Source organism: Vanacampus margaritifer, chromosome 6 (assembly GCF_051991255.1).
Source record: "Vanacampus margaritifer isolate UIUO_Vmar chromosome 6, RoL_Vmar_1.0, whole genome shotgun sequence".
NCBI lineage: Eukaryota > Metazoa > Chordata > Actinopteri > Syngnathiformes > Syngnathidae > Vanacampus > Vanacampus margaritifer.
Genome location: NC_135437.1, coordinates 25,196,795 through 25,215,844, shown reverse-complemented (window position 1 = coordinate 25,215,844; position 19,050 = coordinate 25,196,795). Strand labels below are relative to the sequence as shown.

The 19,050-nt window shown below is 41.6% G+C and overlaps 1 protein-coding gene across 2 annotated transcripts; it reads left to right on the top strand.

Annotated features, from left to right (window-relative positions):
- Positions 1–3,631: 3,631 nt before the first annotated feature.
- kras (v-Ki-ras2 Kirsten rat sarcoma viral oncogene homolog) lies at positions 3,632–14,527 on the top strand. Of its 2 annotated transcripts, XM_077567856.1 has the most exons (6): positions 3,632–3,914; positions 5,321–5,438; positions 6,452–6,630; positions 6,845–7,004; positions 10,231–10,355; positions 12,524–14,527. In XM_077567856.1, the coding sequence occupies exons 2-5, from the start codon at positions 5,328–5,330 to the stop codon at positions 10,348–10,350; spliced, it is 570 nt and encodes a 189-aa protein (XP_077423982.1). In that variant the 5' UTR covers positions 3,632–3,914; positions 5,321–5,327; the 3' UTR covers positions 10,351–10,355; positions 12,524–14,527. The 2 variants fall into 2 exon arrangements, with proteins under 2 accessions (XP_077423982.1, XP_077423984.1); XM_077567858.1 differs by lacking the exon at positions 10,231–10,355 and having other exon boundaries at positions 3,639–3,914.
- The last annotated feature ends 4,523 nt before the right edge of the window (positions 14,528–19,050 follow it).

Below are 19,050 nucleotides of genomic sequence, written 5' to 3'. Positions count from 1 at the left end.
GTGAGTAATGTCTATTTGTCAAAATTGTCACTGTGTGCCCTGCAATTTTGGTGAGTGGTGTGACGGTGTCCACTCCAGGTATACCGTACCTGGCCTCTCGTCAAAAGTCAGCTGGGATAGGCTCCAGATCACCTGCAGCCTTAACAAAATATAGAATATGGAAAATGGTTAGATGTTTTAAGAAAGTAAAAACTCAAAAGCAAGAACATTCCAATGATTTATTTATTTATTTTTGAAAACACTAATTGCTCTGATATTAACGTGCAGCCGGCATGCACACAAAACTGCTTAAGAAAAATATAAAGACTCACTTAAAATATATTTTAGAATGTTTGTGCACACCATGAAACTAAAAAATCTGACAATTGTCACACGCTTTCCACTGAGCTGGGATTTTTACTAGCTAAAAAAAATTATTCTTGAGATCCCATCTATCCATTTTCTATATTGCTTGACCTCACTCGGATCATAGATGAACTAGAGCTGTACGACGGGTGGGTGGATGGATGGATGGATAGGTAGATAGGAGAAAACCCATACAAAAAAGGTCGCAACAGAGCTCAAACGGGTGAAGCAGGTCTACTAACCATGAACCCACTCTGCTGCCTAATTCAAAATATGTTTTAAAATTGTTTTGCTGTGATTACACTTTCCACTTTATGCGTCTCTTCCCCATTTACACTGAAGATTGCAATGTGACATAAACTACACCTAAGAAAAGCCTGAGCCAAGATTCTATTTTTTGGATTTACATGTTGATTTGTGCTGGAAGGCGAAATGAGTTTCCTTCTTCACCTTTATAAGAGATACTTGAAGGTTAAAGGTAGCACCACACGCTGAAAAAATATTTGTAATACTAAATTATATATAAACACATGGATCCACATGCGTTTGAGTGACTCAATGTATGACTTTTATACATTTTCCACACCGAAACGGCCTGTATAACAAAGTGACAGTGCTTCATTTTGATGTTACGTATTGTTGAATAGGAAATGTCTATCCCTGAAGGATTCCCTTGGACTCAACAGAACATTTAACCAGATGGCCATGCAGAATTGATATACTTCAAAATAAACAACACAGTCTCGTACAGGTCATTTGAAACTGACGAGTTACAACATACCTTGTTTGTACTCTATTAGCAATTTTTGGATGGCCACCTAGACTTCAGCAGCACCAGTGCCACATAATAAAACATGTGAGTACACCATTAAATAAGTCATTCAAACTAATTTATACAGTATGTTAAAGTCCTTATGAATACATGGTGTTTTTTTGTTTTGTTTATATCAAGGCAGATAGATACTGGCAATTGGCAAGTGGTGCGTTTGAGAACTTTATAAAATACAAAGTTACTGCCCCCCAGTGGCAAGTTTGAATAACTAATGTAATATTGTGTATAAATGACACTGGCCTGAGAATGTGTTGTTTATTTGAATTGAGAAGACTAAACTTCTGGAAACTATTGTCAAACTAAGCCACTAAACACAGTTTTTGTCCCTGGCTAAACATGAAATTGCTACTTCACAGGTTGCTCAAGGGGAAAAACAGCAATGACTCAGCATTAATGATTATATGGTTGTACCAGGTGGAGTCCAATTTAGTAGTTTAGCATGATGAGTCAGTCACTCACATGCTGTGATTTTGAGTTTAAATGGATGCTTAGCAACATAATCTTAATACGTAATGCAACAAAGGCATGTATGACAATTGTTTGATTCACAAATCTTATTTGTTGTATAAAAATAGCTGAAGATAACCAATTTAATTGATATATCATATTTTATATTCGATATAATGTTGCCCTGTGATTAGCTGGCGACCTGCAGTGAACCGTGCCTCTCATCCATAGTCTATAGTCCATCCAAGCCTATACCCCGAAAAAGGACAGATGGCACAGAAAATGGATGGATATTTTAATGTAATTAAATATAGTTTATATATAAAACAGGGCTACAGTACTAACTATAGAATTTTGAGAAAATAGTCAACATGTTTAAAAAGGTTGTTATTCAATAATTAAGCATGTTCAATACGTCTGCATGTCATCTTTTTGAAGTGTTTGTTTTTCTTCTAAACATTTTTATGTATTTTTTTTAAATATGCAATACATTTTAGTTAGGCCATTATTTACTGTAAGTACAGTTACCCCTATCTAAGCACAGAGGTGACATGGTCACAGATTGGTTAACTGCTAACCTGTGCTAACCGTTAGCACATCCACCTCACAGTTTACAGGTTGTACTTGTGGGTTCAAATCTGGGCTCCGGCCTTCCTATGTATAGTTTTCATATTTTCCATGTGTGGGTATTCTCCGAGTATTCCACATTCCAAAAAGGGTATGTTAATTGAAGACTTTCCAATAATATGTGTTATGCAGGTCCACCAGTCCAAACAGGGTATTCTTATTAATATTGTGTTTGTGGAATATGAAGTAAACAGCTAAATCCACACATTTTTAGCCATCTCAAGGGGCAGACATTTGATCATTTGCTGTCGACATAAAATAATATCACTGTTGCTCATGATTCAGGTAACGACCAATCACAGCTCACATGTTTGTTTGTTTTTTAAAGCTGAGGCGTGATTGGCCGTTACCTGAGCCCTGAGCAACTGTGATGTAATTTTCAGTCAACAGCAAGTCGCAAAATGTCTGCTCCCTGAGATGGACAAAACTGGTGGATTTTGCGGCTTAACTCATATTCCACAAATGCAATATTAATCAGAATGTCATGTTTCGATTATAGGGCGCATACGCCATATTATTCTAAAGAAAAATGTGGGGTTGACATAATTTTACAATGTTTTATTTATTTATTTTATTTTTAGGAATAAAACTGAGGGCGGTAATTGGAGAGTTAATTATTAAAACGGAGTTACTGCAGAACTCCAGGTATCACATTTTGATTTAGGATAATTTTTTTTTTAAATCAACAACATTAATGCCGAAAACAATCTCAATACAGTATAATAAACTGTGGGCTCAATATATACTGGCGAGCCATTGGCTGCGCTTGTGCTTGTCTAGCGTTGTGCTTTTGTTCGTTTGTTAACACTATAGACAAAAAACACTGTAGTCGCAGCGGTAAACATGCTCTATTTTAATCCCAAATTTTTATTTGCACGCGTTGTGTAAAATGTAGCTGCGTAAATGCAAATCAAGTGCGCAGGCGGGATCCGAGTGAACGCGCAGGAAAACTGACAAGGGCTTGCCAAATCACTTCCCTGCCTTGGAATGACGTCCAACCGGGACTTTGCAGTTATATTTAGAGCCTATATATAGTGGAGTCGCCCCCTAGACTTTGTTGACTGTGCAGCAGGGCAGCAACTCGGCAGCAGCTTGTTCTGAAACACACACCACGTGACCTACATATCCACATTATACTTTGTCTTTACATTAATATACAAATAAAAGTCTGCCCTTGGCCTTTATGAAACTAAACAGCAACATTTTTCTAACAACCACCGAACCAACATTTCACAGGTGGGGTAATAAAAGATACAATGTATCTGTATATTGACATTAAGCATAACTAAATACATTAGATTTGAATTGACATGACATTATAGTGTGTTTCTCGCGGTAGAAAGGTTTCAAAGTGGTACGGACTAAAGTGGGCTCACCAGCGATGCTTTGTGGGTAAAGTGCGTCCCGGTATCCGCCCATATTCGCCAAAAGGAGGCCAACCTGAGCAGCTAGGCCGACCGACGTTGGGACAAATGGAAAGTTCAATCGATTGATTTGCACACTTGTTTTTGCCCGTTCTCGCGTGCTTCTGACACCAAGAAGACAGGTTTCATGCGGGCCTTTGGTCGTGGAGCAGGCAATGCAGACATCGTGTGAAACGAAAGGACGATCAGCTTGATTCAATTTGTCGCCACTTCAGACGCGGAACTCCGTTCGTTTAAAGGTAACACAAATGGGGACAAGACGCATATTTGGATTATTTTACGTTTTGTTGATACATTAAACCCACGATCCTTGCTAGTCGTTAAATGTGGAAATAATGTTCTCTTTGTGCGGCGTTGTTAGTGAAGTAGGATCTCTTTTCATTGTAAACGCAAACTACGCCCAGTTGTGAACCGAATGTCGGCCCTGCAATGCAGCTCTTTAGGCTAACTTGTCAACGGCGGCTTGAAACTTTGCACAATTCCCCCCCTCTAAACTCAATGAATGGTACTGATTTCCGGGCCGACCAGCTAAAGACTGTTGGTTATACGACTTGTTTTCGGTAATGGCCATACAAACGAGCGTCAATATAGTTTTAAGGTTGCGGATTAGCTCCAAAGCTAGCCTAGCTTTTAGCATACTGTAGCCTGGTTGTTCACCGGGTTCGGAGGTTTTCAGCCCACCAACCTGGCAACCCTGCTGGACTCCACAGTACATTTAAATCTGATTTCTTTGGACGTTCGTAACCCGATTTGGGTTGCAGACTTGAGGTTTGACAAGTCACATCGGTTATACCCAAAGAGCTAAGAACTGTCAGTTACTAACTTATTATTATTATATTAGTCGGACGCCCAGATCCAATGTAAGTAAATAATGTAGAGACTTGATAAAAATGTCAGAGGGGCGTTACCATAACAATTTACCGACATGAGTCCTGGATGTGAAGTATTACATATGTGACTGGAGTGTTAGGAATTTTCAATACTAATTGATGTTTTAAATTCAAGTAAATACTGGTCATTTTGTACTTGCGGCCAAAACTGTAAAAGCTCTGCAATCACTGAAGGCATCTTTTTGGGTTTACTGTTAATACAATTAATTTGCTTTTTATTTAGTCATCAGTACATCTCGTATGATGATTGCAGTTGTCTCTGAATGCTTATGTTCAGCCACATTTTTCCCAAGGCATCGGTTAGGAATGGCATTTGTCAGCAGGACCCAAACTTACAAAAATATCTCCATAATACTTTAACACACAGTTAAAGAAAACTATAATAATGAATTAATTTATCACAACAAATGGGAATGAAAAAGCACTTTATCATGGGTCTGCTCAACGGTAATGTTAGTCTGGCAAATTTGGGAAAGGTGTTCTATAAAGTGCAAAGTAAGCATGGTATTACGTTAGGCTCACAGGAATCACTTTTTTTTTCTATTGGCAATGACTAAAATGAAACCATTTCCTGAAAAGAATGACAAACCTTCTACATTATCCAGCCTGACTTTGCACCGAAAACATACAGCTTCGATACAGTAAACAACTGTCAACACATTAAGTAATCAGCATTGCAATTGTATTTTTGCTTTTGCAGGTGGTAGCTAAAGTAACATTATTTTCTGATGATATGCTTTTCTTTGGTGCCCCAGGTGAATCATGACAGAATATAAGCTGGTTGTGGTGGGAGCTGGTGGCGTTGGCAAGAGCGCGCTTACCATTCAGCTCATCCAGAATCACTTTGTAGATGAATATGACCCCACCATTGAGGTATGTATACACGCATAGATGCTTGTTCAGTGTGTGTATGTATTTCTGTTGCATGCCTATCTCCACATTGTATTTTAGTCTGGGGGACGAGTATCGAGAACCTCTGTAAAAGTAGCTCCAACACGTTCTTCGAGTTTAAATGTTAAATACACCAAACAGGTTTTAAATGTCCTTGTCACTGCCTGCCAGCTTTCTTAAAGGCTGAACCTATTTAGTTAGGTCACTCTCATTATGATGACAGTTAATTAGCGTTGTTATGTAAAGATGAGCTCTGCACACTTTATATGAGAACTGCTGACTCACATTTGCTCATCATAATTATTAGTGTACGAATCGATGTTAAAGGGGTTGTTGAAGAAGTCACAGATTATTTTTGCGGCTCTCCGCTCCTCAAGCAGGTCTATCTGAAATCGAGGCGCTCTGATGGAGCAGGCTGTTTCGCCTTTCATTTTAAGTCTTGACTTTGGAACAACCAAAAAGCCTTCACCTGCAGATCTAATGCCACAAGCTTGCGCATATGGTTTCTGAGCCAGACCAATATGCGCTTAATAACGACCAAAATCTGAATCAATTCTATAACAAATTTACAGCTAATAAAGTGATGAGAAAATTGGGGTCATATGTCGTGTATTTGATTCAGTGAGCCTTACCTAGGTGCGGCAATTCTGAACCAGCTTTAGGGAAAGAAAGCTTATCATAATTATTGTCATTAGTAGTAGCAATAGATGCATTTTAAGTTGTTTAACTAATTCCAGAGAAGAATGAGTTGCAACCATCAAATTTGGAGAAAGGGCGGTATTGTGAATAATTGCACATTTTCTATCTAGCAGATGCAACAGCGTACGTAGATTAGAATCGCCTAGCTTGTTTTTCCCCTAGTCACATTGCTGGGTGAATTACACAAATCTCAATTATGTAATTGTAACATTGGCCATTCCAAAAAAAAAAAATGCCAGTCACATTCTCAACCATTTTGTTGTCTTAATGACCCATTTGGTGGCCTTCTCTTTCAGGACTCTTACAGAAAGCAAGTGGTGATTGATGGCGAGACGTGTCTACTGGACATCTTGGACACTGCAGGTCAGGAGGAGTACAGCGCCATGAGAGATCAGTATATGAGGACAGGGGAGGGCTTCCTCTGTGTCTTTGCCATCAACAACACCAAGTCCTTTGAGGACATTCACCACTACAGGTGAGTCAAGTGGGTGACCACGTTGACAAGTGACAAGGTTCCGGTATCCTTCAAAATTTCAGGGCGCCAGGAACAGAGTGTAAAAATATCGTTAGTGCCATTACAGCAAACCTTCTCTTTGTTTACATCGTTTTTAGAATCGAGGGGTGGGACAGACATTTCCTAAGAGTGCAAAGCTTTTACTAAACTAAAATCTATCACTGTCAATGTCCAGAGAACAAATAAAGCGGGTGAAGGACTCCGAGGATGTTCCCATGGTGCTGGTGGGCAACAAGTGTGACCTCCCGTCCCGGACAGTGGACACCAAGCAGGCTCAGGACTTAGCACGTAGCTACGGCATTCCCTTCATTGAGACCTCAGCCAAAACCAGACAGGTAATAAGTCAAGGCATGTACACGTGCACGCACACACTTTTTCCAATGCATTTTATCCTAAACTGTTGTAGTTTTCTCATGGGTGGTCCTCCTTGCTTAGGTGTATTTCACAAGTTTGTGTTGTTTTATCACAGTGTTGGGGAAAAATATTTGCCACCTACTTGATAAAAAAACAAAGCAAACGCATTTGTCACTCATAAAATGTTTCATCATCATCATCATACCAATCTTAATATTTCACAAATACAACACAAGTAAATATAAAGTCCAGTATTTTTCATTGTTCCATTAAATCACAGCAAGTCATTCAGGTCCTGAAGTAGTGAAATTGTGCCAGGCCATCACACTGCTACTACTACCAAGTTTGGATGTTGGCAAGGTGTTTATTTTTAATGTTGTTGTTTTTTTTTTTTTTACAACAGATGTAACGGGCCGCATACCTTTTCAAATTGTTATGTCTAAGATCTTCTCCAAAACTCTCGGGGATCATCAAGATGTTTCTTGGCAAATGTGACGTGCCTGCTTTTGTCTTCCATTTTGTTAGCACTGATTTTTCTGCTTGGAACTCTCCCCCTGTATGCCATTTTTTTCCACCCAGTATCTTAAAAAAAAAAATCATTTTGTTGTAAACACTGACCTTAACTAAAGCTAGTGAGGGATGCAATTCTTTGGATGTCATTTTTGTTTTTATTTGCCTCCTCCTGGGCCCTTTTTATTATTCAGGTTGGCCTGCCACTTCTGGGAACCATTGTTCCCAGTTTTCTCCCTTTGTGGAAAAAGGTTGTGACTGTGCTTTGTTTTAAAGACTTGGGAAATGGATATCTAACTTTTTTTCAGACATTAGATTTCAATCACTTTAGTAGTAGTAGTAGTAGTAATAATAATAACAATAACAATAATAATAATGATTGATGATAATTAAATTAAAATACACTTTATTTTGCAGCGCCCAATGTGCATCCATAAATAAACCGTCTAAAACAGAATTACAGGGGGAAAAAATAAATCAAATGATGTTTTAAAAATTACAACAGTGCGGTTACAGTGAGTAGATGAGTTTGAGAATCATCTGAGGTCGCAAATTGGAGTGGCGATGTAGAGGAGGTCAGACAGGTATGGAAGAGTTGAGTCTTGTTTTCACATTTTCACATAAGGCCTTTTTTTTCTCCTTAAAAAATGTTTAGGAACCACATTTTGCATTTACTTGGATTGTCTTTTTACAATGCTACTAATGGCTTGATGATCTGGCGCAAGTGTGAAATTGCAAGAAGAATGGCAATTATTTTTTCATGACAGTGTAAGTAAGATGTCAGTGTTCTGATTGAATTGAAAGTTAATTTCTCAGGGTATACTAACGTGTGGCCCGTATCATAATTAATGATAACTGATTAATATCAGTACATTTACTTTGATGAGGCTCAAGGTAATTGATTGTGGTTACTGCTACTTACTGGGTGTTGGAATGTTTTCCATGGGCTCATTGGTTTCATCTGATGAGGTCTCTGTCGTTATTGGTGAATGAGTGGCTGAAGCAGTGAGCCACTTCCTTCCTTCCTTCCTTGCTTGGTTGTTGGTTTGTTGTATTTTGATGAAGTCAGCAACGCACTGATTTCATTCTCACATCAGGCACAACTGCCCTCCTGCCAAGTTTAGCAATACTTTTTTTTTTCCTTCACAAGGTGATGCTATTTCACTCAATACAATTTTGGTACCTCTGACTTGCAACACCTGTTTTGCCTTGGGTTGTCCGTCATCCTTGTAGAGAGTTCTGGAACAGTGAATTTCCTTTGTGGATGAATAAAGTCTAGCTATGTTCGGAGCAGACAGAAAACAGACAAAACTTGAGTGATTTAAAAACTGTGATGTGCAGTAGTAAAAATTCACATAAGATCTATTAGAGAGTGCCAAAAGTGATGATGGTTTATAGGTGCTTGAAGAGGAAGTCAACCCCACCAAAATTTCTTGACAATAATATGTTCTATGCAGCCCCACGGTATTCTGATTAATATTGTGTTAGTGGAATGTGAGTTATGCAGCAAAATCCAGACGTTTTTAATCCATCTCAGGGGGCGGCCATTTTGCCACTTGCTGTCGAGTGAAAATGACATCACAGTTGCTCAAGTCTCAGGTAACAACCAATTACAGCTCAGCTTCAGAAAACAGATGAGCTGTGATTGGTCATTGCCAGAGCAACTGTGATGTCATCTTCAGTCGACAGCAAGTGGCAAAATGGCCGCCCCCTGAGATGGATTAAAAACGTCTGGATTTTGCTGCATAACTCATATTCCAAAAATGTAATATTAATCAGAATGTCATGTTTAGACTATAGGTCACATATAAATTATTGTCAAGAAATGTTTAAGGTTGACTTCCCCTTTAACTCTTTTACTGCCAAACATTATCCAAAAAACAACCCGGACAGTGCCAGCCGATTTCGAGCATTTTCACTCATCTTTCAACCCAAAGAGAATATTGTGTACTTTAACTTTATAAACATGGTGGATACCATATGAAAGATTGGATTCCATTCCCTTCATTAGAAAAAAAAGTATGTTTCTATCTTATTCCGTTCCTTAGTAATCACCATTTGAAATTAGGTAATTTGAGTGACATCAAGCGAAAATAGAAAAATAAGGCGAAAACAAGCTTTTTGTGAAAAGATTTCTGTATTTTCTGTACAACAATGACTTTGACAATATTTTTTGTTTAGCGACGCTCTGTGAATTAAGATTTCATGTGACAAAGGCTTTGATCATTCACGTCATCCTTGAAAACGTTCTATTTCCTAAGATCCACCATGTTTTCATGTAATTTGATACACGGGAGCCCATTATAACGAGATACACTGCTGCCATCTGCTGGCCATCGTTAGTGGGTGTTTTTGGATTTCACAAATCCCATTCACAAACCAGCGCTGCACATGAGGTTGCACTGCCCATTGAGAGAAAAAAAAACAAAAAACGTTTTGGCGGTATTCATTGAGATTTTAATATAAGTCATTAAGCGTTTTTGGCGGTAAAAGAGTTAAATGGAAAATGACAACAACCAGGAGGTAAGTTTTTACAGTAACTCTGACTCTCATAGAATTTGTTGCCGGCTGGTTGGCCCACCTGAAGCTACTGGCCTGTGTTTTAACTTCTGTGCCGAGAACGCTGTCTGAAGCTATGCAACGTTGCCCCCCCATTGTATTGGTCACTACTGAGGGAAGTTGTGTCTCATGCTGCAGAGAGTGGAAGATGCCTTTTACACTCTGGTACGGGAGATCAGACAATACCGCCTCAATAAGCTCAGCAAGGAAGAAAAGACGCCGCGCTGTGTCAAGCTTAAAAAGTGTGTTGTGATGTGAATGGGGTAAGTGTCAGCAGCCTCGCCCCCCCACCCCCCTACCAGCTCTTCTGTGTTTGTACTGTTTGCTGTTCAAACTGGATTGTGGAGATTAAGGCGAAGTGGTGTTGGATTCTCCATGCTAACGTTCAGATTTCTGCTGGGGCTGTGGTGAGGTGCTAACAGGTGCCGATGGATGATTTCTGTCTGCATCTGTATCTCTGTCATGGCTCAATGTAATCTAAAGTTGGTGTCACTTTGACTTGGTGGAGTTGAATTTTCTTCTTTCACACTTGTAAATTCTTGATCCAATCTGGGGCACACAGTTTTTTTCCCCCCCAATCATTTCCACACGCTCGCCGGCCATGATATTAGGTGCACAATCTAATGAAATTCCAAGCCACAATACATCCATCCGTGTTCTACTGCTGCTTATCTTGTTGACTGTCACAGATAACTTTTTTTCGAAAGGATTTATACTCCTTGGACTGGTAACCAGTTAATCACAAGACATGTATAGTTGGGAGAACCACTCGCCTTTACATGCATGCCTATGGGGAATTTAGAGTCTTCAGTTAACACGTTGTGTGTGAATGTGGGAGGAAACTGGCGGACCCTGAGAATACCTTTACTAAAAATAGCACATTTCAAATTGGCTGTGCGCAACCAGGTTTCTGCAAGAAAATCCTGAAGTGCTTAAAGTAATACATTATGCATTGGTTTTAAGAAACAAATGAATAAACTCTCCGACTGATTGATATGCAAGACAGTCGTGCGCTATTGTTGACAAAACGTCACCCACTGAGGGATAAATAGAGGGACTTTCAAACCCAAAATTTAAAACTGAATAAGCCTTTTGAACTGAAGCTGAAATGTCTCAACTACATGACCTGCATGACCATTATTTCCTGTAAATACTGTATACTCGTATTCATTTGAAGAAAAAAAAAAAATAAATATATATATATTTTTTTTTTTCATGCCTAGTTTAAACTAATGAAAAGTCCCAGTAGCGAACGTCCCTTTGTCAGTATTTTACATGCTCGTGCATAACTGTCATGCTGCCAATGAAAGGCGGGTTTTCTTCTCGATGATTATTTTCGGCCAAATGTGACCAATCTTTGGGGCGCCGTTGCTCACATTTGATACGCGTCTCTCTACATGCGGTGTGACTGCATTCAAGGACGGTACATTTGATAGCGGAACGGTTCGATTTCAGTTCGGTTCAAGGGGCTTACGATAAAGTACGGCTCAGTTTGAGAGGGTAAGGATGCACTGAATTTTTGTTAAAACAATCAAGTTGTCAGTACTCTAAATAGTATTTTTTTAAAGATTTAAAAAAAATTGTATTAATTCAGCAAATGTACAGAAAATACTCCTTGAACAAAAATAAGTCAAAGTAATTGTCTTTGTATTCTGCTAAACATGAATATTTCTTCACTGTACCTGGGAAGTTCACATGACTTTGACTACCGTGTGCCAGTTTTACATTGTTGCAATTTATATTAAAACACTCACGTTTGAAGAGCACATGGCCTCCCAATCGCCATCCCCAGCTTCTGGCCGAGCTACTAGTGTGAAAGTGCGTCAATGCGCTGAAATCAACACAATGAAAGGTGTCTGGGCTCATAAGCCAACCTGGGTGATTCATGGAGATCACGCTGAATTTGGGACTCGATCGTTGGCTGAGATCTTTCCAGGAGGGAGGTGCGTTGTGGCTGTGATGACAAGCCGGCACACGGCTTGCGAGTGCTTAAGCCTGTTTGTTTTTGTTTTTGTTGTTGTTACTTTTACACAAATTTCTCTTGGTAATTCCCCCTTCCCCCCCCCCCCCCCCCTTGCTGTCAACCTGAAGCCATCACACAATGATTACATTCCCCACACGGTTTTCTCACTGTTAAGTAGCTGCATTTACACCGAATTTGTTTATTTAGCAGCAGGTTGCAACAGAGATACCTTTCCGAGGGTTGCATGAGTCCTTGTTAACCGAATTGGACAGACGGCATCTTCTGCTCTTCCCACTGAAACGGCTCACAATCAATTCACAATAAATGCAATCAGTTGAAGTAGATTCTCATCTTAGTTCTTGAAAGTAACTGCAGCTACTTTCTGTGATTTTTTTTTCTTTTTTTTTGTAAGCGCTTGATCTTTCCACCTTGTCACATTTGTAACCTTCCTTTGCATTCTTCTCGCAGGGAGTCGACGATGCCTTTTACACGTTAGTACGAGAAATCCGCAAGCATAAGGAGAAGATGAGCAAGGAGGGCAAAAAGAAGAAAAAGAAGTCCAAGACAAAGTGCACACTCATGTGAATAATCAGTCCTTTTGCAGACTAAACAAAGAAACTATGTTGAACAGAAAAAGTAATACATTTTGTACATCACACTAAATTATTAGCCTCTTTCTCAATACCCACTGTAACCGATACTAAAGCTGACCCACTTTTTTTTTTTTCTGCCTTAGCTTTATTTCTTCCTTATTTCTTGTTAAGTGCCAGTTGCTCACACACATTGGTTTGATTTTTATGGGTGATGTTGAAATACAAAAAAAAAAAGAAAAAAGAAGCAGCTGTTGTTAAACTGCGTCACAGCACGTGCCTAACAACCTTTTCCATGATTATTTCGTCCTTTTTGGCAAAAGGTGTATTCATCCTATTCATCCCTCAAACGTGCTAATGTCACTCATGTATGCATGAAATCCTTTACTACTCTTCAAATGTTCTAACATCTTTAAATAGCTATTAATGATTTGTTTTGTACCTTGTGGGGAGTGACCTCTTCACCTACTTGATTTCTTTTCCCTGCATGCATGCATTTTGGTTTCGGATGACATGCGTATATGGTTGATTGGATGGGCAGCCTTCAGTAATGTTTGCGTTGTTTGTTTGTACATGACTACGATCCTCTTTGGACCTGTGCTTTATTTGCCGGGTTTTGCACGTCCACAAAAGTAACACCCTATTTCTTATTTGCTGTTTTTGTTTATACTTTAAAAGGTTTGTAGGATTGTTTTTTTTTGGGGGCGGGGGGGGGGGGGGGGGGTTTACAAGAAGTCAAAGACAGACATTAACAATGCATAGGGCCTTATTGTTTTGAGTTAAAATGAGACTTTGCATTACCCTAGTATACCCTCCTCTCAGACCTAAAGCTTATACATGACATTATTAAAAAGCCACCGAACAGTATGATGCAGCTTTTATACATGCTTCTTTAAGTGATTTTTTTTTAGTTCAAGTTTACTTTTTTTTTTTTTTTTTTTGATTGAATCCCCTCAAGTGTTGCTGAAGATTTCAGGCTATTTTTGGATGTAAATCATCCAGCAAACTAATGAGTTGTTCACTTTCCGAGACAGGTGTGTATTGCCTTGATATAAAATTCCATCTCTCCAAGGCAATATTGTTTGAAATTGCTTTAAAAAAAAAAAAAGAAGAAGAAGAAAGTCCGAGCTTCTCTTGTGGGTCAGCTTATTTTTTTGCCTTTCCATGTTTTTCTTTTTTGGTTTGAAGCTGATTACCTTAAGGAGATGAATCTGCCTTCCATGTTTGCATCAGATGCTCAGGAGCTGGCAAGGCGAGCCAAGACATGTTTGGATTGTTTTTGCATGTGATCAGAACATGCACAGGAGGCTTTATGAGTATTTCGCAATTTTAAAAAAATAAGAGACATTTTCTTCCACTGTTTTGTATCTTTGAGTTTGTTCTCAAAAAGCAGATTCAATGACTGTGCCCTGTTGAAGACTTTCACAATCAGTGTTTTGCTGGTTGAAAGTTAGTGGCCCATGTTTGCCAACAGGCCACGGAGGGTTTAAAATTTCTGACCACTGGGGGTCAGCCTAGACACTTTGAAAACTGTTAAAGGTTGTGTTTTACCAAACCTGTTTTGATCCCTAATTGCGTGCCAACAGCTGATTTTATTTCTCACGTGAATCACTTAAACCTTGATCATATGTTAACAACCTTTGTATAGTTGTGATACTGAAAGGTGATATTTTGTAAATTGGTGTGTGTCTTGCAGAATGTTGCTATAATGGACTTTCTCTGCGCGTTGTGTGTGACTAGTGTGTCTGTGTCCAGGGTTAGGGAAGTGAATGAATGGCCACTTTGCAACATGTCGAGTGGTGATCTGATCTCAAATGCGTCTATTTTTTGCCATGAATCTCACCACTCCTATTTAATGTGTATTAAAGAACATCAAAAGGAAGCTGACTCTGTATTTTTTTTTAAGGCGTTGAATTATACATAAACAGTTGTCGAGCATCAGCTCAACTCTGGAATGAACTCTCGTTTACCCTGAGATTTGCTTTAAAAAGGTAATCCAATTTGCCGCAGTCTCCTCATATTCTACAGCTTGTGACTGAATAACGTATGGAAATGATACTTGGGAGTGCAGTATTCAAATGCAATGCTAAAAATGATTTTGTACTATCGTGTTTAGCCAGCAGGGGGCAATGTTTATGCAGTCCTGTTAAATAAAAGTGAAATGAATCAGTATAAAAAAATAACCACCATTAAATCAGTTTTAATTCAAAGTCTGAATTTGCAGAGGTGAGGCAACGCCCTGCACCATCAGTCAATCAAGAGTGACACTGTGGGAGGATGCAAACCCCACAAAGACTCGGAAGTAATCTGAACCATCATCCCGCCCCAATTTTGCCGTGAAGCAGCGTTGCTGTCCTCACTCTAGTTTCATGCATGTCTCACCAGGAGCGGGGCTTTAACTTCTTATTTGGGGGAATGACACAAGAAGTGGCCATAAGATGACACACGTAAGTTTTCACCAGTGTTGTGTAGTTTGTGAATGTTTAGTTCAAAAGAAGTGCTCTATTAAGTCAACATGGCTGAACGGACGCGCCGCCGCCTGTCACTCACTTGTGAATCTTCGACCAATGAGCAGCCAGCGTGCAGCCACTTTTTTTTTTTTTTAAAGGTGCTAGAGACCACCCTCACCCCAGGGACTCGCTCGTTTTCCTGGGGGACTCTCATAGGCGATGCCAGGAGGGTCTGCCTGTTCTGCTGAGAATGTCGCTGAGAACAGTGTTGCCATGGCGACCTCAGACCCCTCTACCTTCGTCCTATTATTTAGCTCACATTTATTGGCTTGGCTTCAGACCATGTCTTTGTCTGTTAACAAATGCATATAGACAACTGTCAATTCATATTTACACTGCTAAAAGTAGTAATGCCAATGACATTATCTGCATCCTTAAATCACGAAAGTTAAGATGGCAATCATTTTTTACTTGGAGTTTATCAGGGGTGCACCGATCACAATTTTCTGGCCGATCCCCGATCTTTTAAAAAGTCTGACCTGCCGATCCCAACATATACAGTACCTTTGGTGTTCCAATCGTGTTTTATTGGAAAACATTGAACAATATCGGTGAAATAATACAAATGGGTTGTTTTAACTGCACATGAAGTAGTTCTCTCAAATAAAAATGAAAATCATTTTAGTCATCTCAGCAGAACAGGACAGTGGTGGACTTTTTCAGACCTCCGAAGAGGGAGATGAGATCAGTTTATTTTTAAGGGATTGGCCGATCACCGATCTTCCAAAATTAAGGAAATCGGGGCTGATAAATCGGCAGGCCGATAGATCGATACACCCCAGAAATGGCCCGTGAGGGGGTCCAATCTGGCCCGTGAGAGTAGAACACATGCGGTCTTTATTTATTCTTTTTTTTTAATTGAAATTAACTGCTGTTGCTAATTTTGTCCATTGGAAATTTGGCTGTTACTCAGGATTTGATGCAAAAAATGTGCACTCATTTTTGTTATGAAATATCCGAATACTTCACAGTAAAATAGGAATAAATGGGAATATTTATTATACGTTCCACTTTATTCAGCAGTGGTCAAATCAATAGGACCAAATGTAATGGACTCCACAGCATACCTTTGTCATTGAATCCATAGTTTCACTTTGTTGGGACTTTTTCCCAAAATTAAACACAACATAAAGTTTCCTTGCACGTGACATTGTTGTCCTCTTGCTTCAATCACTTCCTCCAACAAAGTATTCAAAGGATCAGCTATGTTTAGTCACGTTTGATGAAAGGGAATGTCATGTTTCTTCAAAGATGAGATCTTTTTTTCCGACATTTCTAAGACGTAAATGTCAAGCAGATTGTGAGCAGAGGCAGTGAACACGCTTCAAACACACATTCGTGCTCATGCGTCTATATCCTCACAGAGTTGCCATAATTAGGTTGATAGAAAAGGTTTGGTCTAGAAGCATCTTGTCCAATGTTCTTATTGCCAGACATGTTCATTGACATTGCTATTAAAGTGATCTTATATTAAATATTTGTTTTTTATTTTATGAAAACTAACAATGAAAGCATAATTAATCATTTTAAAGGGAAGTCAACTGAAAACTATTCTTTACAGTAACATGTTGTATGCATCTTAACTCTTGCATTCTGATTCATATTGCGTATGTGGAATATGAATTAAGCAGCAAAATCCACCCATTTTCATCCATTTCAGGGGGCGGCCATTTTGCCACTGTCCGTCCGTCCGTCCGTCTTCTCCCGCTTATCCGGGGTCGGGTCGCGGGGGCAGCAGCTTTAGCAGGGAAGCCCAGACTTCCCTCTCCCCAGCCACTTCAGCCAGCTCATCCGACGGGACCCCAAGGCGTTCCCAGGACAGCCGAGAGACATAGTCTCTCCAGCGTGTCCTGGGTCGTCCCCGGGGCCTCCTGCCGGTAGGACATGCCCGGAACACCTCCCCAGGGAGGCGTCCAGGAGGCATCCGAACCAGATGCCCGAGCCACCTCAACTGGTTCCTCTCAACGTGGAGGAGCAGCGACTCGACGCTGAGTCCCTCTCGGATGACCGAGCTTCTCACCCTATCTCTAAGGGAGAGCCCGGCTACCCTGCGGAGGAAACTCATTTCGGCCGCTTGTATCCGGGATCTTGTTCTTTCGGTCACGACCCACAGCTCGTGACCATAGGTGAGGGTAGGAACGTAGATCGACCGGTAAATCGAGAGCTTCGCCTTTCGGCTCAGCTCCTTCTTCACCACAACGGACCGATACAGCGTCCGCATCACTGCAGACGCTGCACCGATCCGCCTGTCGATCTCCCGCTCTAACCTACCCTCACTCGTGAACAAGACCCCAAGATACTTGAACTCCTCCACTTGGGGCAGGACCTCCCCCCCGACCCGGAGAGGGCACTCCACCCTTTTCCGACTGAGGACCATGGTCTCGGATTTGGAGGTGCTGATCCTCATCCCAACCGCTTCACACTCGGCTGCGAACCGCTCCAGTGAGAGCTGGAGGTCACGGCTTGAAGAAGCCAACAGCACCACATCATCTGCAAAAAGCAGAGATGCAATGCTGAGGCCACCAAACCGGACCCCCTCAACGCCTCGGCTACGCCTAGAAATTCTGTCCATAAAAGTTATGAACAGAATCGGTGACAAAGGGCAACCTTGGCGGAGTCCAACCCTCACCGGAAACAAATTCGACTTACTGCCGGCAATGCGGACCAGACTCTGACATCGGTCGTACAGGGACCGAATGGCCCGTATCAGGGGGCTCGGTAACCCATACTCCCGAAGCACCCCCCACAGAACTCCCCGAGGTACACGGTCAAACGCCTTCTCCAAGTCCACAAAGCACATGTGGACTGGTTGGGCGAATTCCCACGCACCCTCGAGGATCCTGCTGAGGGTGTAGAGCTGGTCCACTGTTCCACGGCCGGGACGAAAACCACACTGCTCCTCCTGGATCCGAGATTCGACCTCCCGACGGACCCTCCTCTCCAGCACCCCTGAATAGACCTTACCTGGGAGGCTGAGGAGTGTGATCCCTCTAAAGTTGGAACACACCCTCCGGTCCCCCTTCTTAAAAAGGGGAACCACCACCCCGGTCTGCCAATCCAGAGGCACCGTCCCCGATGTCCACGCGATGCTGCAGAGACGTGTCAACCACGACAGCCCCACAACATCCAGAGCCTTCAGGAACTCCGGGCGGATCTCATCCACCCCCGAGGCCCTGCCACCGAGAAGCTTTCCAACCACCTCGGCGACTTCGACCCCAGAGATAGGGGAGCCCACTTCAGAGTCCCCAGACCCTGCTTCCTCAAAGGAAGGCGTGTTGGTGGAATTGAGGAGGTCTTCGAAGTACTCTCCCCACCGGTTCACGACGTCCCGAGTCGAGGTCAACAGCACTCCGTCTCCACTATACACAGTGTTAACGGTGCACTGCTTTCCCCTCCTGAGACGCCGGATGGTGGACCAGAATTTCCTCGAAGCCGTCCGGAAGTCGTTTTCCATGGCCTCACCGAACTCCTCCCATGCCCGAGTTTTTGCCTCAGCGACCGCCAAAGCCGCATTCCGCTTGGCCAGCCGGTACCCGTCAGCAGCCTCCGGAGTCCCACAGGCCAAAAAGGCCCGATAGGACTCCTTCTTCAGCTTGACGGCATCCCTTACCGCTGGTGTCCACCAGCGGGTTCGAGGATTGCCGCCACGACAGGCACCAACCACCTTACGGCCACAGCTCCGATCGGCCGCCTCAACAATTGAAGCGCGGAACATGGTCCACTCGGACTCAATGTCCCCCGCCTCCCCCGGGACAATGGAGAAGCTCTGCCGGAGATGGGCGTTGAAACTCTTTCTGACAGGGGATTCTGCCAGACGTTCCCATCAGACCCTCACAGTACGTTTGGGCCTGCCTGGTCGGACCGGCATCTTACCCCGCCATCGGAGCCAACACAC